The sequence below is a fragment of the Sardina pilchardus genome, chromosome 16 (genome assembly GCF_963854185.1).
Source record: "Sardina pilchardus chromosome 16, fSarPil1.1, whole genome shotgun sequence".
Classification (NCBI taxonomy): Eukaryota; Metazoa; Chordata; class Actinopteri; order Clupeiformes; family Clupeidae; genus Sardina; species Sardina pilchardus.
The window spans coordinates 22,122,057-22,144,931 of record NC_085009.1 but is presented as its reverse complement, the minus strand read 5'-3'; the positions used below and the strand labels follow the sequence as shown (position 1 = coordinate 22,144,931).

At 43.4% G+C, this 22,875-nt stretch overlaps 3 protein-coding genes across 3 annotated transcripts; all 3 read right to left on the bottom strand.

Moving 5' to 3' along the window:
• Nucleotides 1-320: 320 nt before the first annotated feature.
• si:dkey-85k7.10 (endonuclease domain-containing 1 protein) lies at nucleotides 321-4,745 on the bottom strand. The gene is made up of 3 exons (XM_062516047.1): nucleotides 4,428-4,745; nucleotides 2,942-3,226; nucleotides 321-1,222 (listed from the first exon to the last, which is right to left on the bottom strand). The coding sequence occupies exons 1-3, from the start codon at nucleotides 4,743-4,745 to the stop codon at nucleotides 926-928; spliced, it is 900 nt and encodes a 299-aa protein (XP_062372031.1). The 3' UTR covers nucleotides 321-925.
• Nucleotides 4,746-6,293: 1,548 nt separating this feature from the next.
• Nucleotides 6,294-9,049, bottom strand: LOC134060431 (endonuclease domain-containing 1 protein-like). The gene is made up of 2 exons (XM_062517155.1): nucleotides 8,769-9,049; nucleotides 6,294-6,947 (listed from the first exon to the last, which is right to left on the bottom strand). The coding sequence occupies exons 1-2, from the start codon at nucleotides 9,024-9,026 to the stop codon at nucleotides 6,357-6,359; spliced, it is 849 nt and encodes a 282-aa protein (XP_062373139.1). The 5' UTR covers nucleotides 9,027-9,049; the 3' UTR covers nucleotides 6,294-6,356.
• A 2,131-nt stretch (nucleotides 9,050-11,180) lies between these two features.
• On the bottom strand, nucleotides 11,181-17,334 carry LOC134059603 (endonuclease domain-containing 1 protein-like). Its single transcript, XM_062516046.1, has 3 exons — nucleotides 17,200-17,334; nucleotides 12,595-12,990; nucleotides 11,181-11,780 (listed from the first exon to the last, which is right to left on the bottom strand). Exons 1-3 carry the CDS (start codon nucleotides 17,332-17,334, stop codon nucleotides 11,181-11,183), a joined length of 1,131 nt encoding a protein of 376 aa, XP_062372030.1.
• Nucleotides 17,335-22,875: the final 5,541 nt, after the last annotated feature.

The window sequence follows — 22,875 nt, the reverse complement described above, 5'->3', positions numbered from 1 at the left end:
TCAAATTAGGATATAACTAAGCGCAGTTCTTCGGACGACTGCAGAAAGACCGCAGACTGAAACGTAGGCCTAACCGTTTGGTATGGACATTTTTTTTTTTCAATGGATGAAAATGATCGAGGAGGATTCAGACTGGGTTGGAAGCACGCCTTTATTTATAATGATGACAGAAGTAATGGCCTTTGAAACCACACATCTTTGTAATGGGAAAAAAATAGTTGACATGCTTTACTCAAAATGAGACTTTGTTAGCAGGTGCCAATCAACAATGTTCCAACAGTAAGCATGCTAAATAACAATTGCCTAAAGCATGCAAGTGGCAGCATTGTCCTGAAACATAATAGAATATCTATTGACCTACAGTACATTCAATACAGTATAGTTCAGCACACACTCTCATGTTCATGGATTTTTCTGGAAGTTTTGCTCCTTGAATGCGGAACCCTATGGATATTAAGTGTATACACTTCAATCTTAAATAGATTATCTTGAATTACTAAGAAAAGAGAATGAATGATTGAAAATAAAACAAAGTGAAATGAAACATTATTTCAAGAGATTGTTTTGTAGTTTTTATATTGAATTTAAGAGCTTATGAACGGCTATGAATATGCACCTTCTTTGTCTACATTCCAATAAATAGTCCAATTGCACTTTTAAGTCAAGTGGACAAACCGATGATATAAGCTACATCTAGTCACAGTATTTTCTAAGTATAAGGAGGTGGACTTTTGCCCTTGAAATTATGACAATAATTGAATACTTTGCGCTATTTCAGTTACACAACGTTTATGCTAATATTACTTTCTAAACACACCAACTATTTTGTTATTTGTGTTGTTAGGTGTATCCTACTTTATTGCCAAATGTAGGAATAATAAGAAGAATCAGGACCAAAAACTAGCTAGAGGAATTCTACAGCCCATCACGAATCTGGAATACAGTCATTATAAAAGATCTGGAAGTTCTTGTCAACCTCCATGTGGTTCTTCAAGAACCTCTGCAGGTCATTGATGGAGAGCTCCTGCATGTGGTTGTTGACGCGGTCGTTGAGGCCGAACGCTGCGTAGGCTGGGAACTTGTAGCGCTCGGCGTAGGGGGCGTTGCGGTCGTAATCGGGGCAGCAGTAGGCGGTCCACAAGTGCTCGGGAACGGCCACGCGGTCCAGGTTATCTCGGCGGATCATGTGACCCGAGATCGTCACCCCGGTGATCATGTAAGCCTTAAAAAAGAACAGTCAATAAACGATTCAATTCAATTTCATGTTTTTTTTTGTTTGTTTTAAATGTTACTTTTATTTGTTTATATCACACCATTAACAAAATGCACTTTACAGACACTAAGGCCCAAAACCCCCTATGGTAAGCAGGTAGGTGATGGTGGCAAGGAAAATATCCCTTTAAAGAGACCCTATGCAACTTTTTCATAGTCATAAAATCGCTTAGAAATCGTTGATTGCTTGATTGACCAGTTTTATCGAAAACAGTAATATTTCCTCCCGCCCCGTGTCCCTATCCGCTATTGCAACCTTGCAGTTTGTTCAGGAGACGATCGCTCCTTGTTTACATCTGGAAGGCTGAGACGCGTAAGGAACAAGAAGAACCACGCTTGCAATTTATATATAGCCTATATATGTATAAATATACACGCTAAAACTGTCGGGGAAGCTCTGCAGAGAAATATGCAAGCATAAAACGAGCGAAAACGAAAACCGAAACCGGAGATGATATCGCCAATCCTGCATAGTTTCTCTTTAACTGCATGAACCCTTGAGTAGCGTTGCATGATTTGGAGAAAATATCCAATTGCGATTTTTCTTACAAATGTTGCGATTACAGGTAGCAATATGCTTTTTGATTGTCAATGAATTGATTTGGCTGAATATTCCAAATGCCTCTTGAGGATGTGCCCCTTCTGATTGGTGGGCGTGCCTGGCATATGGGAAGCTCACCAGTATTGGCTGAAGCTCACTGGTTGGGAGTTTTGTGCATCTTGCACGCTGTGCATGCTCACCAATCAGGGGATCAAAGTCATGAATGTGACCAGGTTAACTGAGCACGATTATTTGTAGCTTCTGCGATGAGGTAATTGCGTGTGTTGGTTTATATTGCGATTGGCAATTGTGAAATCAACAGGGGAACATTTGTTTAAGGAGCTGACCTCATACAAAGGTACAATTGTATGGTACAATAGTACCATACAAAGAGACAATACTATAAACCATCTTCAGGTCCATGTGCCCATGAGGAGCTGTGTTTAAAATCGGACCTGTGGTCATTTCCCAATCCCACCCCATCTCCTTCTGCCATTCTGCCTTCCACTCTTGATGTTCTATCTGAATAAAGACAGAAAGCCCCCCTAAAAAACAACATAAACAATACCGTGCCCCCCTAAAAAACAACATAAACAGTACTTTGCCCCCCCTAAAAAACAACTTACACGATAGATAGATACAGTAGATAGATAGATAGATCTTTATTGATCCCCAAGGGGAAATTCAACCCAACCCTACCCAAAAAACAACATAAACGGTACTGTGCCCCCCTAAAAAGCACCATAAACTGTACTGTGCCCCCCCCTAAAAAAATACCATATATGGTACCGTGCCCCCCCTAAAAAGCACCATAAACTGTACTGTGCCCCCCCTAAAAAATACCATATATGGTACCGTGCCCCCCCTAAAAAGCACCATAAACTGTACTGTGTGCTGTACCATCCGTGCCCCCCCCCCCCCAAGAAGCACTAAAACTGTACCATGCCCCCCCTAAACAGCACCATAAACTGTACCGTGCCCCCCTAAACAGCACCATAAACTATACCGTGCCCCCCCCCCCCTAAAAAGCACCATATATGGTACCGTGCCCCCCCCCCCCCCCCCCCCCCCCCCCAAGAAGCACCATAAGCTGTACCGTGCCCCCCTAAAAAGCACCATAAACTGTACCGTGCCGCGGCAGAAGTTGTTGAGTCGGCGGCGCAGGGTGTCCTTGTGCTTGGCCCAGGGGCCCGTGCTGAACTCCCGGAGCTGCGGCACCACGTTGGTGAGCGTGTAGGTGGCCGCCTTGTCCTCCGGGTCCGACTGGTGCTCGTCCGGGTTCAGGAGGACACGCTCGTACTGGACCACGTCGGCGTAGTCCTCCAGGATCGCCTGCGTGTCCTCGAAGTTCTTGTGCATCTTGGCGGACTGCGGGAAGGCCTCCATGTTGCTGGTGCCTTTTTCCGATGACAGCTGGAGGAAAGGAGGCCAGGAAAACGGAAATGAAATGAGACGAAAGAAGAGAGAGAGAACGGGAGATAGAAAGACAAAGGCCTGAGGAGAAAAACAATCTGTTTTCCAATTCTTTCCTTTACCCTCAGTTTTGATAATGGCTTCAAAGCCATTTTAACGGTGAATGGAATTTCTAACATTGCCGATGCACGCCTGAGGCTTTCTATTGGTTGTTCTGAATAGGAGTCGGTTAGTTACAGATTCTTGTGTAAAAGGCTAATTGAGTACCAAGGATGTAAATTGTAGTTAAGGGGAGTTCCTACATTATGTTAGAACAAGTGGATTAGATTTCAACAATGGACCTCATGACCTTAGTCTTTTAGGATTTTGCAGCTCAACTGATGGACTGTAATAACAATGACAACACGTCAGGCCTACATTTCTGTAGCACTTCTCTAGCTATCCAAAGACACTACTATGGCATGATGTTAGTGATGTCATTGCAGCTGATTCCCACAAAGGTACATTCCTGACTTGGATGCAGAGAAGCACAGTGGAAAAGTACTTGGGTGTTCTTGTTCCTCTGTAATTTGATCTTCACCCAAGTAGCTTAGCTGATGAATGTGGTCAGTCAGCAGGCAAAGTGAATTGTAAATTGCATTATCATAAACTATCGCTGCTGTTCTTGTCTTTTTTTAACGTGACAAAAATGCAAAATGCTGAAATGTTACATGACGTGGTATTAGTGAATGGCCTGCATTTGCATGCATTTGAAATGGTACTGTGGTGTTGTACTGCAGCCAAGCCTCTCCAGCGGCGCTTATCTTCAGATCCACTCGCTTTGCCTACTACAGTCGTAATTCTATAGGCTCTCGCTTATTTATCTCTATACTGAAGAGGCTAAAGTGAAGGAATGTGTGAAGCCAATGTTGAGGTTTGGATATCTCACTATTAATTAGCTCATATTTGGCTACGATAGTTCCATTACTGTGTAGTGTGAGCCTGACAATAATGCATTTGCAGTTGCATCATAGGAGATGCGTAAAGCCTAGGCCTTGAATTACTAAAAGCAGTGGACATGTTTCATGCCCATAAACCACAATTATTCTGCATCAGCCATTTAAATCAACCCCCCCCCCAAACAAAAGACCATAGAAAGTACACACACACACTCACACACACACACACACACACACACACACACACACACACACACACACACCTGAGGCTCGAACATCCAGGGCATGTCCACAGTCTTCCCGCCGTCGGTTTTCTTGAAGATGTAGGCCGAGTAGACGGGGACGCGCCTCTGGGAGTCGTAGAGGGTGACGTAGCGCGGCTTGTCCTCGTAGCGCTGGCAGACCTTCTTGAGGTCGCGGCTGAGGTAGCCCCGCGGCGGCGTGCCCATGTACAGGGAGTCCTTGCAGCGCTCGGCGTGGTTGAAGTCGGTCACCACGGAGGCCAGCGCAGGCGGCGTCCAGACCATCACGAGACCCGACACGGCCAGACACAGGATGGCGTATGGTTGCGTTTCCCTCATAGTCAGCAGACGTACTGTAAGGAGTTTTATGTTGGTTTTTTTTTTCTTTTTTGTTTTGGTTTGTTTTCCCTCCTCGTCTGCCCTTCTCTTGACCTTGCCTGTTTTGTTTCTGTCTTTCCCTGGACTCCTTGCTTGGAAAGCTCTTGTCCTACACCAACTAATGCCTCAGTCACTGTCCGTACCTCCCCCCTTCACTCTCTCTCTCTCTCTCTCTCTCTCTCTCTCTCATCCAACCAGTATTTCCGTGCAGTTGTATGGAACAGGAGCACGGGATCAGTTTATCTCAGTTAGCCTTGCCATTACCTCTTAAAGTATGCAAAGCACTAGTGCACTGGCATATCAACCACGCTTAATGAGCACGTTGAAATGTACCTGATTGGCCAGTGACACTTCTGACATTATCTGATTTTATTGGTCGCTAAGGGACCACACTGTGTATGAACGGAGATGGCAGCCTGTGCACCTTTTAGTTTGGAGTGACAACTTCCTTCCAGTTTCCCAGCACCCCGCCCCCCTCCACACACACACACACACACACACACACACACACACACACACACACACACACACACACACACACACACACACACACACACACACACACAATATCTAGTTGGTATCATTTGTAGTATGGAGACTGGAGACTTACCTATCACTTTCTCATAGAATCATTTGATTTAATTTAAGAACAGTTTGACTTCTTTGAAGACGTCTCATCTTGAAAACAAGCAAATTTGTCTGCCAGTGCATAAAGAAAATTTGCTTTAAATACAAGCAAATTTGTCTGCCTGTGCGTTGAGTAAATTTGTTTTAAGATAAGTCCAAGTTGAAATTCAGTTAAAATTATTTTTTGAGAGAACACTAGGTATGTATGTAGGTAGGCTTCATATTTCAGATAATAGAATATTTCAGATTTTTTGTTCTTAATGTAAGATTAATAACATTGCAGTAGTGCTCCCTATATTTGCGATGTGAGTCCATATCACATTTAGGTTAATTAAGGGTCCATATCCATTTCCTGATCCTGCCCCTCTCCCTCTCTCTCTCTCTCTCTCTCTCTCTCTCTCTCTCTCTCTCTCCTCACTTCCTGTCATTCTTCACTGTTATCTCTAAATAAAAGACAAAAAGGTCAAAATATGTTTATGTTAATGCGTTCTGGGCACACATCAGGATTCAGAGTCCTTGATCAAACTATAGTGTGGGTTACTAGTGTGATTTGACTTTGATTTATGCTTTCTTTTTATGTTTTATCATGATCTTTTTTTAACTACTCTTTGCCCATCTATGCTTTTATCTGCTATTACTGTTTGGTTTTGTCTATGTAAAGCAAATTGAATGAGAAGGATGATATTGAATTGAATGACCTGTATGAAATGTGCTATATAAATAAACTTGACTTGACTTGACTAGTAACAAACACACACACACACTAACAGAAGGACAAACTATTTTAGACCATTTTTAATGATGGATGTTTACATATTTTCAGATTTTTTCACACAAATAATGTAGATTGTGATATTTGTTTTTCTTTAATAAATTGCAGGGAAAGGGAAAACTATCAACCAAACAGACCCATTTTCTCGTTCATATTTTCTAAAAATGTCACATCTAAGACAATGCAGAACTTGGGGGAACACAGTCGTCCACAAATAACCGGAAGCTCTTGTCGACGACCATGGACTTCTTGAGAAACTCCTCCAACTTCTTGACGGAAAGTTCCAGAACCTGGTTATCCTCCCTCTCGTTAGGGCCGTAGTGGGCGTGCGTGGGGAACTTGTAGCGTTCGCCGTAGGGTGCGTTGCGGTCGTAGTTGATGCAGCAGTACGCCGACCACACGTGCGACGGGATGCCCACGCGGTCCATGTTGTAGCGGCGGATGTGGTTGCCCGACGGCACGATGCCCGTGACTACGTAGGCCGTGCCGCGGCAGTAGTTGTTGAGGCGCTTGCGGATGACGTGCTCGTGGGCTCGCCAGGGCCCGACGTAGAACTCGCGCACCTGCGGCACTACGTTGGTGAGCGTGTAGGCCGCCGCCTTGTCGTCGGGCTCCGACTGGTGCTCGTCCGTGTTGAGCAGGCCCCGCTCGTAGTCGATGGCGTTGGTGTAGTCGTCCAGGACGGCCTGCGCGTCCTCGAAGTTCAGGTGCGCGTAGTGCCGCGGGAACGACTGCATCTCGCCCGTCTCCGCGGTGGTGGACAGCTGCTTTCGCCAAAAAGCAAAACATCAGAACAAAGCGGGTCAGAAAGAGCCAACGCTGAAAATCACAGTGAACATGTAAATATTCAACCCTCATGAGCACGCCAGTCTCTGCTGTGGTGGACAGCTGCTTTCGCCAAAAGCAAAACATCAGAACAACAGAATTTCCCTTTGGGATGATTAAAGTATATCTATCTATCTATCTATCTATCTATCTAACAAAGTGTGTCAGAAAGATTCAAAGCTGAAAATCACAGTGAACATGTAAATATTCAACCCTCAATAGTGAAGGTTACAATCTACAGAAAATGTATGGCAAAGGAGTGAATAATATTGTAATAGGAATGGCCAGTCTCTGCGGTGGTGGACAGCTGCTTTCGCCAAAAGCAAAACATTAGAACAACAGAATTTCCCTTTGGGATGATTAAAGTATATCTATCTATCTATCTATCTATCTATCTATCTAACAAAATGTGTCAGAAAGATTCAAAGCTGAAAATCACAGTGAACATGTAAATATTCAACCCTCAATAGTGAATGTTACAATCTACAGAAAATGTATGGCAAAGGAGTGAATAATATTGTAATCGGAATGATTAGATGGGAAGCCCATTGCAATTGCCTTGCTTTGCAAATCAGCAGCTTTCATTGTCTGAACATGTCATAAAATTTCATTTTCTCAAAGACTAGACACCCCTTTACAACAGCTCATTCACTATTCTGCATTCATAGAGTATGCTAACTCATCTGTTGCCATGATTTCTATTATTATCAATATCCCCAAGTAACCAGCCAGCAATACTGTCTTGTTCACATCAGTCAGCATGGTCCTTGACAATAGAACCAACATCAAAATTATTTTTGACACGAGATACTGCCATCCTGTTCTCCACACACAGGTTACAGATATTACTTGGTGACATTTGAATGGATAAGGAGCTTTTATTTGGAATGGCAAGGAAACTGTAACATACACATGTACTAACGAGGCAAAATCTACAACAGTTTTAGCTTTTAGGCATGAAACACTTTGCCTGTCAACTTAGGGCCCATACGATATTCCCATTCGATAGTGCCCATGAGTTCGACCCAGTTATTTCCCGGTAACGCCCCATTTCTCTCTTCAGCCCACTTCCTCTCATTCTCTCTACTGTCCTATCTAATTACTCCTGATCCAGAGCACCCTCCCACCCAGAACAAAACCTGCCCAGCGCCTGTCAGGACCGATCGATAGAGGTTGGACCAATCCAAACCTTCCATGCAGTCGTCCTGGTCCATAGAGGTCAACTGAGACCAATCAGAACCAGATTTGCTACTCTCATGACCCCCTAGAGGTCAATGGAGACCAATCAGACCCAACTTTGCTACTCTCATGACCCCCTAGAGGTCAACTGAGACCAATCTAGAGGTCAACTGAGACCAATCAGAACCAACTTTGCTACTCTCATGACCCCTAGAGGTCAACTGAGGCCAATCAGAACCAACTTTGCTACTCTCATGACCCCCTAGAGGTCAACTGAGACCAATCAGAACCAACTTTGCTACCTTCATGACCCCTAGAGGTCAACTGAGACCAATCAGAACCACCTTTGCTACTCTCATGACCCCCTAGAGGTCAACTGAGACCAATCAGAACGTGCCTGGTGCGTGTCAGGACCAATAGAGGTCAGCTGAGACTGAATGATGTAACAAAGATGAATAATTGATTAAATTATAAATAATGAATAAATATACATCCAACTGAAATGAATAAATGTAGATAACTGTCAGAGGCTGAAAAAAAGTTCTGAACTGGTTCTGTTGTGTGATCTGGGCCAATCTCACCTGAGGTTCGTACATCCACGGCACGTCCACGCTCTTCATCCCGTCGGAGCGCTTGAATGTGTACGCCGAGTAGAGGGGCACGCGGTTGGTCGTGTCGTACAACGTCACGTAGCGCGGCTTGCCGTTGTAGCGCTGGCAGATCTTCACCAGGGTGCCGCTCTCGATGCCCGCAGGCGGAGTGCCCATGTATAGAAACTCCCGGCACTCAGGGGAGAAGTCTCTCTCGATCGTTGCCGTGACCACAACGATAAACATCATGCCCACTAACAAGTTACCGGGAACGAAAGACTTCAGTCTCATATGTGCCATGACTGACACAGCCTTGCTAAAAAAAACAAACAAACCCAAAAGGTCTTGCCAGAGACTCAGATATGCCTACGTCTAATTAACAGTATAACCAAAGAGCAGAGTGTCACTTAAACTGTGAATACCCAGGAGTGTGGCGAGCTCTGCAGTCGTGCCATAGAGTGTCAGATAGATAGCGGCGCTCCCAATCTGCAGCTAGTATGCAAAGCGCCAGTGTGCAGCTTTTTACCCTCACTTACAGTAGAGCTCACTAGTTCAGGAAGGCTTGCAGCAAGATGGCTAATGTCTTGACTGTTCACTCTCTAAAGTGAAGACTGTGAAAAAACAGTAGGCCTACGCAAGCTTAAGTCCGACCTGCGGTCATTTCCCGATCCCACCCCATCTCTCTCTCCCACTTGTTTCCTGACTCACTCTTCACTGTCCTATGAATAAAGGCAAAAAAAAAGCCCCCCCAAAATATATATACTTAAATCCTTTCATTCCATTCAAATTCAGGTATACTCTACATCACTACTTTCCAGCATACTGTACTGTAGGTTACTATCCTGCCTAGTGCGCCACCTAGTGGCTCTGACTGCCTCTTCTTAACATTGTTGCATCAGTACGCAGCGTAGTGTGGCTGTGATCAGATGAAGCTACTATCCTCATTAAGGCCTACCGGTACTTTACACTGACAGACTTTGACAAGATTTGGGAAAGATTCTTGAAAGATTGTAGTCTTTTGAGTAAAGCTTGAATAAGGGGCATTAGTTAAAAGACTACAATCTTTCAAGAATTTTTCCCAAATCTTGTCAAAGTCTGTTAGTGTAAGGTACCGGTAGGCCTTAATGAGGATTAATTGTGCTTTTGTAATGTATGTGTGTCTGTAAGATTGATCAAACATAATATCAAAAGACGCATCATATAAGAGGAAAGACGTTTATTTAGGTGAAGAAAGGGAAGACAGTTAAAGCAGTGTTGCACAAGAAACAGCCCTGTGGCCTTTCATGAGGTTGCAGGATTGAGAAAAAAATATTTAGGACCTATTTCAAAACAGAAATGTGCCCAATGACCTCAACTTTCAAAACCAGCAATAATGACATAACCGAAAGGGTATTTGTTTGTTCCTGGAACTAGTCAATCATTTGCGTTTTCATGTACTTGTTCGCAATTAAGAAGGCCTTGATGAGTAAACGGACATAATGAACATTGCATAGTGATACTGGGAAACACTGTTTATAATCTGATTATTATTGTTATTATCTTCAGAGTTGTGTTCTCAGTGTAGGTCCACACAGACAGAGTAGAGAAGAGACTGCACACCCGTGTCCTGTTATACCACTGGTCCAGCTACGTACTGTGTATCACAAGTACAATTTACTGTGACTAACAGAAAACGTATGTAGGCTACTGTGAATGTTTTCTGATGGAGGTCTGCCTGAACGAAACATCAGCTCATTAAACCGGCTGGTCCATTAAGTGAGCAGTGTTTCACACAGTTTTTTTTTTATTATTATTCACATCATAGTGATTAAAAAAACACCCACAGCATCTTTAAAGGAGGCTGTACATTTGAAGGTGAGGACTACGACCGACATTAACATTTTGGACACAGACCCATTACAGTCCCAGCCAATCAACTTACTAACGTGAATAACAGAAGTCCATTGACAGTGCTTGAATTGCACGGGACTTGCAGCCCTTGCAGATAGATATGCAAATTCTGCTCACACATTCTAACTGTGCATAACGTCATTCCATTTACTTACTGTACTATCAGAGATGTCCTCCCTTGTACAGCTGGTATATACAATATACAACTGGGACCATACAACTGGAAACATTATGGACAAAATAGTCTCAATTTTTTTTTTGTAAGTGGATGTAGGTGAGATAACCATGCATGCCATAATTCTAAAACACAATATGATATTCAGATACGGAGACATTTAAAATACATATTGTTCAAGTGGCTCACAGTTCAGATTTCTTTCTTTCCCTCACCTCTCATCTCTCTCTCTCTCTCTCTCTCACACACACACACACTCTCTCTCTCTCTCTCTCTCTCTCAGACACACACACACACACACACACACTCTCTCTCTCTCTCTCTCTCTCTCTCTCTCTCTATTTCTTCTTCTTGGCTGTGTTCTCTGTCACACAGTCTCCATGGAAGAGTGCGAGGTCGGACTCCACGTCCGCGTGGCTCTTCAGCAGGCTCTCCAGAGTCTTCAGCGGCACCTCCAGCACGGCCTGCCCGCTCCGGTTGAGTCCGTACGCCGCGTACGCGGGCAGCATGTACCGCACCTCGTACGGCGCGTGCCGGTCGTAGCGCGGGCAGCAGTACGCCGACCACACCCGATCCGGGACGGCCAGCCGGGCGTCTCTCCCCCTGCGGATGCTGAGCCCGCCGGAGACGGTCACCCCGGTGACCACGTAGGCGGGTCCGAGGCAGAAGTTGTTGAGGCGGCGCCGGACCGCGTGCGTGTAGCCGGTCCAGGGCCCCTCCAGGAAGTCCACGGCCAGCGGCACCACGTTGGTGAGCGTGTAGGTGGAGGCCTTGTCCGGGCTGCTGGACTGGTGCTGGTCGGGGTTGAGCGGGCCGCGCTCGTACTCCACGGCGTCCGTGTAGTCGGGCAGCAGCGCCTGGCTCTCCTCGATGAGCGGATCGGCCTCGTCACTGAGGGCCAGCGTCCGCATGTTGCCGTTCTCGTTCGCAGACGCTAACTGAGAGAAGAAAAAAACACAAGGCCACAGGTCACGTAAACATAGCCTACCTGATACTACTACTACTTCTAGAACCGTTCTTCACTGTGACCTGATAAATAGTCAGTAGTAGATAAACAATGTAAAAAAAATTGAATAAACTCTAAAAGTGGGGTAGGCTACATCTAAAACCATCTTTGCAATCTTGAAAGATCCACAGCTTTCTAAGGTATGAGCTTTTTCCACTGCATTAAACTGCGTTAAGTCCTACTACATTCTCATATCCATAAGACGTAGCCATAATACACTGAGTCTAAACAAAAAAACTGTTATGAATGTTACAAATAAAACACGCAAGCATATCTTAACTGAGAGTCAACAGAGTACCATAAACAGCAGAGTGAACACTGAAAAACTGGACATAGACAGCAATAGGCTACATAATAGTGACTTTGTAACATGACACAAGTTCAAAGTAAAAGCCCCTATTACAATTCTAATTATGTAGGAATGAACCACATCAGAGACATCTAAAGGCCTAAGTATGCTTCTGAGGATACAACCTTATGGCACACAGCCATGCACACTGCATGGTGTCCTCAAAGTCTACTCTACTCCTTTTGCTGTTGCAGACACAACTCTGCTGTATCACTGTCACGGACTGTCATGAGCCTATTTCACAAGATGTCACCACTGTGTAAACTAACTTCCTCTGGAACAGCTCAGTCTACAGAAAAGACAGAAACAGGAAGATGTTTTACCCTGCCAATTAAGGCATCATTAACATCAACTAGGCCAGACACCTGGACACTGTGAAATTGGCTCATTCACTAACCTGTGGTTCATACATCCACGGCGTGTCCACGCGACTCCTGCCGTCCGTCTTCTTGAACGTGTACGCCGAGAAGACGGCCAAGCGCCGGCTGGCGTCGTACAGGGTGGCGTACCGCGGCTCGTCGTCGTAGCGCTGGCATATCCTCCGCAGGTTGCCTCCTCGGATGCCCGCGGGTGCCGTGCGCATGTAAAAGAACTGGCTGCACTCTCTGAAGCTGTCCGACACCGCCGCGCCCGCAAGACGCACACCTGCAGACAGGTGCAGAGCCAGGAGGGAGAGCCACCAGAGAGGCATGAGGGGGCGGAGGACGGCACCAGGCCCGTGGAGGGGGGTACCATCAGGGGACGTGACGGAGGGAGACCCACAGCGAAGACAGCTGGCTAGCGGCAGGACCAGCTTGGCAAAGGTGAGAGATATACTGAGACAATGGAAGGCCAATATAAACCTCCCTGCAGATGGGTCCTCGTCAGCCAGCCAAAAGGCAAATGAGAGTTGGGAGAGAGACAAAGTGCACTATGGAAATCAGTAGCACTGTGGGTGCCTCTCATTTGTCTTTTATATATCCTCCCTTCCTTCCTCGATCCTTGTCCTCACTGATCTAGATAAAGAATGATGGGGTGGTAACAATGGGATAGTCTATCCAGTGTTAGCTACAGATCAGTGGGAACAAGCCTGGAGGACCGAGGATCGAGGATTGAGAGGAGGGATGTTGAGAGGTGCCCTCTGTATGGCCTGAGGTCGATGTGCTACAGTTCTGGGAGGAGTTTGTTATAAGGACGACAGTGTTGATATTGCTCTCTCTTTTTGCACTTTAAAGTCATCCCTTATTAGCATATGCAGCAATACAAGCAATGATCTACATTTTCTGTGCAAGTTGGTCTGGAATTGTAGAACAAATAAATAAACTGCAAATAAATAAGTATAACAATAAATGACATGCCCCTGCCCTATGCCAGTGACTTGGGCCATTGCCATCAGAATTGTTGCTCTGTAATGTGGATCCTGTATTATGAATTGCTTGCCTCATAAAACAATGTGTTATGGCTGTTTTAATAGATCTAATCTACAAATTACCGTAACAATATGAAAAACAATGTCATGCCACTGCATGAAACCATAATTATGGAGTCATACAGAGTTGAATTCACCCAAAAGCCCTATTCGCACGGGATTAGTATTACCTGTGGACCTCTGGTCATTTTCAAATTATCGCCCCACCTCTGTGTTACTTGCAGCGCATTCGCACGGGATAAGCAAAGTCTGTAAATTACTCTATTTTCACTGACATTACAGCCGGATATGTCGTATGCTAACGTCCGAAAACAACGCACAAAGTAGAAAAGATATGCAATTGCAATAGCAATCACTGAGATGCAGATTCGCACGGGATTAGTATTATCACCGGACGTCTGTGTTTGGCGAAATACAGTAGGTAATTTGCGGCGGAATTTTTACTTTACAAATTACAGACATGGCACATTCGCACGGGACTAAGATCTCAGACATTCTCCGCAATTATCACAAATCACCAAAGGTCCACAGGTAATACTAATCCCGTGCGAATAGGGCTAAAGACAGAATTTCCCATTTCTATCCTTGACATGTATGTGTATATAATGAGAAGACTGTTGGATCTGAATTCCTTGAAGATATGGCATCCAATGTGTAATAATGACTGGGATGCTGGTTGATATATTGCCACCCTTTGGCACAAAAAGGCATTGCAGCACATTTAGGCTAGATGAGAAACGTTAACTTTCACTCACATGACTTCTGACAATGCCTGCTACTCCAAATCCACTACTGGGAACACAAAACCAACACGTACTGTACATGCTTAGCTTGATCAAGTGGGTCCCTAAGAACTCCTCCTCGCGACCAATCAAGTCACTGACTCTGGTTTGGTTTGCCGATTTTGGAGTCATCTGGATCAACACCCCCATATACAGGTCAACAAAGGGAAAGACATAATGCATGAACATAGGGCTGTCACACACACACACACACACACACACACACACACACACACACTCTCTCTCTCTCTCTCTCTCACACACACACACACACACACACACACACACACACACACGCACACCAGAGTGGCAGTCATAATATACTGCAATGTGATGCAGTATATCTAGTTTTACAGTGTTCATGTTTTATCACAGAATATCTTTTTAAAAGGGGCCTGAAGATTTTGAAAGGGAAAGAAAGAACCAGCAATCTCAGCCTACCCTATTTTAATAAAATAAAAAAAGGAGAGGGGAGGGAGGGATAGAGAGAGGGGGATGGAGAGACATGAAGAGGGGGAGGAGTGGTGCGCTGAACACAGCTGAACAGTTGAACAGTTTCTGTCTCAGATAGCTCAGTGTCACCCCAGCAGCTAACTTATTCTTCCTTCTCGAGGTAGCCTAAGACCACAGCAGACACGTGTGTAAGTAGTTCAATTTCTATATGTGGAGTAAAATAAGTATAATAGTTGAACTGTGATTAGTTCTCTTGGGAGAAACATGTGATTATATCATATTGATTAATCATCTGTTGTTGTTACTGTACAATTCAAAGTGTTTTATAAATATATGAAAATATTGCTGAGAGGAACATACAGTAGAAAAAAAACTACACTTAAACAATCTAGAGAACATAGAAAACTAGATGCATGTTTTGCACTGTTTCACAGCAGACAAAATCTACATAATATGATTGGTTATATGGTGCTTAGTTGACACTTTTATCCAAATTGATTTACAACCTTAGAGTAACATTTACCAATAACAATAAACACTACACTAGTGAATTAATAATACACAAATAAATAAACAATTAAGAGTCATTGCATGAGAAAACCAGGCAAAACCAACAGGAGGTAGGAAGATGGGGGTCGGCCAAATCGGCTCATACTTTGTATATGTGATAAGTATGTGGAACTATGAACAGCCATATACTTAAAACCCTCGAACTCTTTTTTGTTATGGAGTTCTGGGGCCCCTCTCAGAGAACCTCAAAAATCCAACAATTCATGGCTGAAAATGACTGAAATTGCCATTTCTACCCTGATTATCCTGATAAAGATATGAACATGAGCTTTATGTTTCCATAGAGCTTAGGTAGAATAGTTTTAAAGACCAAAAGGTGCACTAGGGGGTTATCTGCACCACTGAAAGCAGAATTTTCATCCCTCTAAAATTGGTCATTTTTAGGAGGCATTATCTCACATTCGCAGTGGCTTTGGTGGATGGTTTTACTGTTGCTGGACAGAGGAACATCTTCTGATTCAAAAACAATTGTCGTCTAATTGGGCCACACATAATGTGCGCCGTGCCAGGAGGGTCTTTGCGGGGGGGTTTCGGGTTTTGGAGTATAATAAACCAGGCAATAATATCTCACTATAGGGTAATTTATGGTCAATTTTTGTGTCACTGTATGACAAATTGTTAAAGAAAGCTTTAATTAACTAGAAAAGCACTCAAAGAGTGCAGACCTCTGCATGCATTGTTGTTCTGGGTTGTCATACATTTGAAACTAGACTATTCAGATCGCCACCGAGTGGCCATACCATGCCATTACATCGCAAACATCTGGCATTACATCTGTTTGTGATGTAATGCCATGGTATGGCCATGTGATGGCGATCTGAATATGGTTTATCATAGGCCAAAACACGACAAATCCTGCTAAAGACCCTCCTGGCACGGCACACTTTATGTGTGGCCCAATTAGACGACAATTGTTTTTGAATCAGTAGATGTTCCTTTCTCCAGCAACAGTAAAACCATCCACCAAAGCCACTGCGAATACGAGATAATGCTTCTTAAAAATGACCGAAATTTAGAGGGAGGAAGATTCTGCTTTCAGTGGTGTAGATAACCCCTCGGTGCACCTTTTGGTCTTTAAAACTATGCTACCTAGGCTCTATGGAAATATAAAGCTTATGTTCATATCTTTATCAGGATAATCAGGGTAGAAATGGCAATTTCAGTCATTTTCAGCCATGAATTGTTGGATTTTTGAGGGTCTCTGAGAGGGGTCCCAGAACTCCATAACAAAAAACAGCTGGAGGGTTTTAAGTATATGGCTGTTCATAGTTCCACATACTTATCACATATACAAAGTATGAGCCGATTTGGCCGACCCCCATCTTCCCACCTCTGCCTGGTTTTCTCATGCAATGACTCTTAAGATAAAATTGGTAGTGAATGAAAATAATTTCAGGATCAAGTCCAAGTTTATCACTGTGTGTGTGTTTTTTATATGAATATATAGTATGACATTTATTTACATTAATGTAAACATATTTATCACTGACAGAACTGAGCATAGGCCATGTACAACGTCACAGAATCACCTCCTTCCCACATCAGAACAGTCATTTTCCTCGTCACTGGCCTGTGTGCGGGTGTGCCTGCTCTGGTTTGGGCTGTCCGATCGCTGCGTCAGCTCCAAGTCAGGGGCGGCAGAGTCTCAACCTTCATCATCTTCCTCCTCCTCAGTGATGCTCTGGAGCTCCTTTTCAGTTCTTTAACACTGGGGGATTTCAGGGGGCCATTACATCCTTATCATGATGTGGTGGACCTAATGGTTAGACTTTGTGGTTGTGCTTTTCACCAGTTGGTGGTGCTGGAGGAAATCCGTTATCTTAGATATCCCCGCTGCTCCAGTCCCTTCTCCTTTCCACTTGTCTCCTTCCCCCTCTCCATCCTCCTCTCCATCATTATGTGGGCCGCCTCCTATTTTACTCATCCTTCTTACAATGGCCACCTATACGTAATGGTCTTCACTGTAGCACTTACATGTATACTAACTTGTATTACATGCTCATGCTCAAGCAGGAGGCCAGGCTTAGATGTGCTCTCTGTTGCACTCTTTTCTCTCATCTTTCTCTATTGCCCTCCCATGTTTTTCAGCATTTATACATATGAATTGTATTGGCGTTCTGGTGGTTTTTGGCCAAAGCTTTTCCCCGTCGCTAGTTTGCGGCTGATTGCAGACCCGCTACTCTGTGTGCTGGTCTGCAGGGAGATCCCCATGGCAACCATAGGGACAGAGACAGAGCTCAACACTGACCAGGGATCAGTTTGACCAAATTTGATAAAATTTAACAGGACTCAACACTGCTGGTTGTGTAGCTGCTGGCAACTGCTAAATCAGCCTTGTTTGCTAGATGTTGCTGTGTCTCTCATTTTCCTGTCATTTGATATTGTTCCTGTTTTTTAGGTTATATGGCATAAAGAAATCTTTCATTATTTTATGTAATTATATATTTTTTTATTTCAGCTTTTGTTTGACCATATGTAATCAGTTAAAATGTTCTCTTTTTATAATCTGCACAAAATGTTTTCTTGTGGCATCAGCATCTGTAGGCTACTGGACTGAAATTAACACAGAGAGATACAGTATATGACATAATTGCAATGATTACATTTGATTTTAGTATGAAACGACCACAATGACCCGTTACATCAAGTAACACAGTAATTATAAGAGTGTTTTTAAAAGCTTTGATCAATTCAATTTGTGTACATTATGTGTCTTTTATATGTAAATTATTTTCCATTTTTCTGCTGCATTTGTTTGTAAAGAATGTATTGCGCCTAAATATTTCATTAAACATTTCAGATTGCATGATATTGTCTGTTCACACCATTTGAGAATACATATAAATTCAGATCTTCCAAATTCCTCATACATGATTATCCATATTTCAAGGAAAAGGTATACTTTATCAATTTACAGTGGGGAGCGCATGTATTTTATACTATGATAAAGTTGCCTAAAATATAAAATCATAATTTGACAATTGATCTTAATGCCTTAATTTAAAAAAATGGGTGAAAAATTAAACCGCTAAGGACACCAATTTTCTTTGCGATTGAAGAATGTATCATAGATAAATTCTTCCCTAAATGCTAGGGGGCAAAAGTATTTGACCCCTGTGTTAAATTCCCATAGGCAGCTATTTAATGGATCCAGGATATTATGCATCCTGATAAAGTTCCCTTGGCCTTTTGGAATTAAAATAGCCTCAAATCATCACATATTCTTCACCATAGAGATTGGCATGGTGTTTTTTCAGTTATCAGTTTATCAGGATGCATAATATCCTGGATCCATGAAATAGCCTCTAAAAATAAAAACGGTAACACTTCATTTTAATGTGTCGCTACAGTGTACCTACCTAATTAGGTACAGTGGTACAACCTGTGTAACAACATGTACTAGCATGTACTAAAATTGTACTTGCATTATGTATTTGTGGGTAGGCCTACCTACATATAGTTGTTACATTAATAGTAATACTGAGTGGTTTTTTTTTACATTTTGCCATTCTGCCAAATTTTTTCATTAGAGGCAAAGGGCTGACCTGAGACCTGGATGGGGTAAATCTGGTCATGATAGATTTAATATACAAACCATCCTTAGCTCCAGTTAAGGCCTCATTATCCTCAGTGTACATGTAACAGCTGCACTGCTACACCTTTGTTACTCTTTGATACTGTGGAATAAACCTGTTAAGTGCACTGAGGACTGCTAGAACATTTTAAATAAGGAAAGCTATTACTTTTTACACTGTATTTTAAAGCAAAGAGTTTTTTGTATCTTAAAATAATGTTTCCAAAATAATTTCAGTGGTTCATCAACTCGTAACAGGGCGAATGGTTCAGCATTCGCTTAGCGGCTAGATCTGGGATAGATCTGTAGTGCGATGGAAACAACTACAAATTTGACTTGCTTTGGTGTTGCAATACATCATTCTTTCATAAAATCGTGCAACATACATGCAAAGTCGGTGCTGAATAAACAAATAGGATGACAGAGGGAAATTGCTTAATGTTTGGGTTAAGAACATTTGTAAGCAGGAATAATATACAACAATATGTTTTCCCACTTAAATACGTGTTCTGTCTTTGTCCGGTGCGCCAATGAGGTTATGTTGAACAAGTTTAATTTATTTGACCATCTGACTCTATAAGATGAAAGCTATAGTCACACTGTTGATGACTATGAAATATCTGTCTACAATAAATACTAAGTATTTCTAGACTTCTCTCTCTGCAAGGCCTATTTTGCTTAATCACAATGAGATCCAACCTGATATCAACAGTTATTCTCTATACATTGACTTTGGCACCCCTGTGCAGTTTACCATTGTCCAGTCAGTGACTTTTAGGCTAGTTTGTCTGGATCAGGTCAGGCCTGACTTTAGCACTCAGAGGCCTACCAGCTTGAGGCAAACTGAAACCAGCACAGTGACTCCTTGAGTTTGACCAGCCCGCACAAGCCGCTCAGTTTATCTGAGAATCTATTCACTGTTATGATATCTGATTAAACAAAGACCTTGCTTAGAACTTCAATTCTCAAGAAAAGAATATTACTGGTTACCAATTAATATTACATTTATTGTAATCTTTCTAAAACAATCAATAAAGGTATAAAGGTACATACAATAATAATGTAGTGGCTAAAGTTCCCTCCTAGTTATTTCTAAACTGTTCAATCATTTAACCACTTCCAGACGGAAAGAACGAGTCTCTACGCGTGTATACTGTTAACGACGGTAGAAAACAGTGTGTTCGCTCCGTCCTTTACTGAAAAACTGAACAAGATACAAACACCGTTTCACTTTCAATTCACACGTGAACTGGCCACGTCATAGTTCAGAGTGCACTCCTAGTGCTCTAATTTTAATCTAGGAAAGCAATGAATAAACATGTACTTAACTAAATGCAAAATGAAATGCAATAATGAAATTCTAAAATAATTATACTATAATATACAATCACCAAAATTATTCTAAACAATATTATCTAAATCTGAGTCTAAATTATAAACATGGAAAATGGCACTAACATTTCCGGCCCCTAATTGCTCATCATGGGGAGGACAATTACCATAACTAAACTAAAGAGTCATTTTTTTTACATTTTAAGCTTCTTTAGTCCTTCAATAGACTTTAACTAGGGTATAAACAACACAAACAACCTAGACTATTCTAGATGAGGCTTACAAGATAACATTTGTAGAAAATAACAAATTCCTAACTAATAATGTCCTTTATTGTCCATGAGATTCTTCCATCTCAAGCAGAAGACACAACTTGTCTATGGGTCTCTCTAATGTGTTGGTCTTCGTTTTGACAAGGACCCGACGGACGAACCCTGAAGCGTCGGGGATTGTCTTCTCCACTTTTCCCATTAACCAGGACCCTCTTGGAGCCCTCTCATCCACGATAAGTACGACGTCTCCCACTTTCACATTTCTCCTCTTCTCCAGCCACTTCTGCCTCTCTTGTAGGAGGGGCAAGTATTCTCTGGACCAACGCTTCCAGAAGATGTCAGAGATATACTGCACTTGCCTCCATCTTCGTTTGCAGTGTAAATCCTCCTTCTGAAACACACCTGGAGGGAGCGCTGGCTTTCCCTTGAGAAGGAGAAGATGATTGGGCGTCAGAGGTTCGAGGTCGTCCACATCGTCGGATGACTTTGTAAGGGGTCTGCTGTTGATCACTGCTTCTACTTCACACATCACGGTTTGCAGACATTCGTCGTCGAGTGACTGGAGCTTCAGAAGGTTGGTAAGTATCTTCCGAACTGTTCTTATTTGTCGCTCCCAGATACCACCATGGTGCGAACCAGCAGGCGGGTTGAAGATCCAAGTGACTCCTCTTTGCAGCAGAGCCTCAGAGATCTGGGACTGGTTCCATTCTTTCATCGCCTGGCGGATCTCGCGTTCTGTAGCCACCAGATTTGTTCCGTTATCGGATCTCATAACTTCCACTTGTCCTCGTCTTGCGATGAAACGCCTCACTGCGTTTATGCACGAGTCGGTGTCGAGAGAGTGTGCAATTTCTATGTTGACTGCTCTTACTGTAAGGCAAGTAAACAAGACTCCATAACGCTTGACTTGCACGCGCCCACGCTTTGCTTCAAAGGGGCCGAAGTAGTCTACACCGACGTTTGTGAACGGTGGATGATCAGGCAGTAGACGATCAGGTGGTAGATTCGCCATCTTCTATTCACTCACAGCAGCTTGACTCTTCCGGCATTTCACACACTTCGAAAGCACACTTCTCACCGCTGCATTTCCTTTGCATATCCAGACCCTTTGCCTCAGCCGAGCGAGGGTATGGTTTCTACCTCCATGTCCAATTTCCTTGTGAGCGTTCCTAATGATCAGGGTTGTGATGTGGTGATCCTTGGCTAAGATAGCTGGATGCTTTGTGTGTTCTGGCAAGGCTGCCTGGTGCAGTCTTCCACCAACCCGGAGAACCCCATCTTGGAGGAAAGGATCCAGCTTTACGACAGAACTGCTTCTCTTGATCTTTTCACCTTTCTGCAGCGCGCAAAGCTCTTCATGGAAGGTTTGACGTTGGCTGAACTGAATGATCACAGTTTCTGCTCTTCTGATGTCCTTGACAGTCAGGTTGGTTCCTTTCAGTGTAGATCTCCATTTCTTCATTTGGTTCTCAACTGTCTTGATTTTCACATCTTGACTTTCTGAAGACTGGGCTTGAGACTCAAGCGTCTTCCTCATTTCACACAGACTTCTAAGCAACTCCTTCAGCCTCAACATCCAGGCGACTGCCTTCCTTAGACTGTGCCAGTCGGAGTAGTGATGAATAAGCTTGAAAAGAGAGTCTGTGCTTGAGTCGACGGTTTTAATGATGTTCACGCTGATTGTACGCTTCACCTCAGCATCATCTTCACTTTTCTCTTGAGAACTCTGATAAGACCGGCCAGTGAGACTCATCCTTGGCTAAGAAGTCAGGGCCTTCAATCCATCTCTGACACTTCATGAAGTGCTCTGCCTTCATTCCCCTTGATGCGTAATCAGCTGGATTAGAAGCCGTGTTGACATATTTCCACTGTGCTGGCCTAGTGTTCTCTCTGATTGTCGACACTCTGTTTGCAACAAACGTTTTAAAACGAGCTCCGTCGTTGTCGATATATCGGAGGACAGTGGTGCTATCTGTCCATAGCACGGAGTCTTTGAGGTCCATCCGAAGCTCTCGCCTCATGAGCTTATCCATTTTCACCGCTATGGTAGCCGCGGTAAGCTCAAGGCGGGGAACTGTGACTGGTTTAAGCGGCGTCACTCTGGATTTTCCTAGAAGAAATGAACAATGGACTTGACCATGGCTGTTCTCAATGCGGAGGTAAGTGACGACGCCGTAGCCCTTCTCACTAGCGTCGGAGAAATGGTGCAGTTGTGCTGACATCACTGGACCAAATCCTTCAGGTTTGATGCACCTCCTGACAGAAAAGCTGGCGAACTGGCTCAGAT

Bases quoted from the DNA above. Each gene is read 5' to 3' on its own strand.
- LOC134059603 (XM_062516046.1), bottom strand. From the start codon at position 17,334: ATGAGTAAAATAGGAGGCGGCCCACATAATGATGGAGAGGAGGATGGA. The intron at 12,991-17,199 runs GTGAAAAGCACA...ACCTTTGCCAAG, and splicing joins TCCTCCAGCACCACCAACTG to CTGGTCCTGCCGCTAGCCAG. The intron at 11,781-12,594 runs GTTAGTGAATGA...TTCTTCTCTCAG, and splicing joins CGTGGATGTATGAACCACAG to TTAGCGTCTGCGAACGAGAA.
- si:dkey-85k7.10 (XM_062516047.1), bottom strand. From the start codon at position 4,745: ATGAGGGAAACGCAACCATACGCCATCCTGTGTCTGGCCGTGTCGGGT. The intron at 3,227-4,427 runs GTGTGTGTGTGT...CCTTTCCTCCAG, and splicing joins CCTGGATGTTCGAGCCTCAG to CTGTCATCGGAAAAAGGCAC. The intron at 1,223-2,941 runs GTACAGTTTATG...TTCTTTTTTAAG, and splicing joins ACAACTTCTGCCGCGGCACG to GCTTACATGATCACCGGGGT.
- LOC134060431 (XM_062517155.1), bottom strand. From the start codon at position 9,026: ATGATGTTTATCGTTGTGGTCACGGCAACGATCGAGAGAGACTTCTCC. The intron at 6,948-8,768 runs GTGAGATTGGCC...TGGCGAAAGCAG, and splicing joins CGTGGATGTACGAACCTCAG to CTGTCCACCACCGCGGAGAC.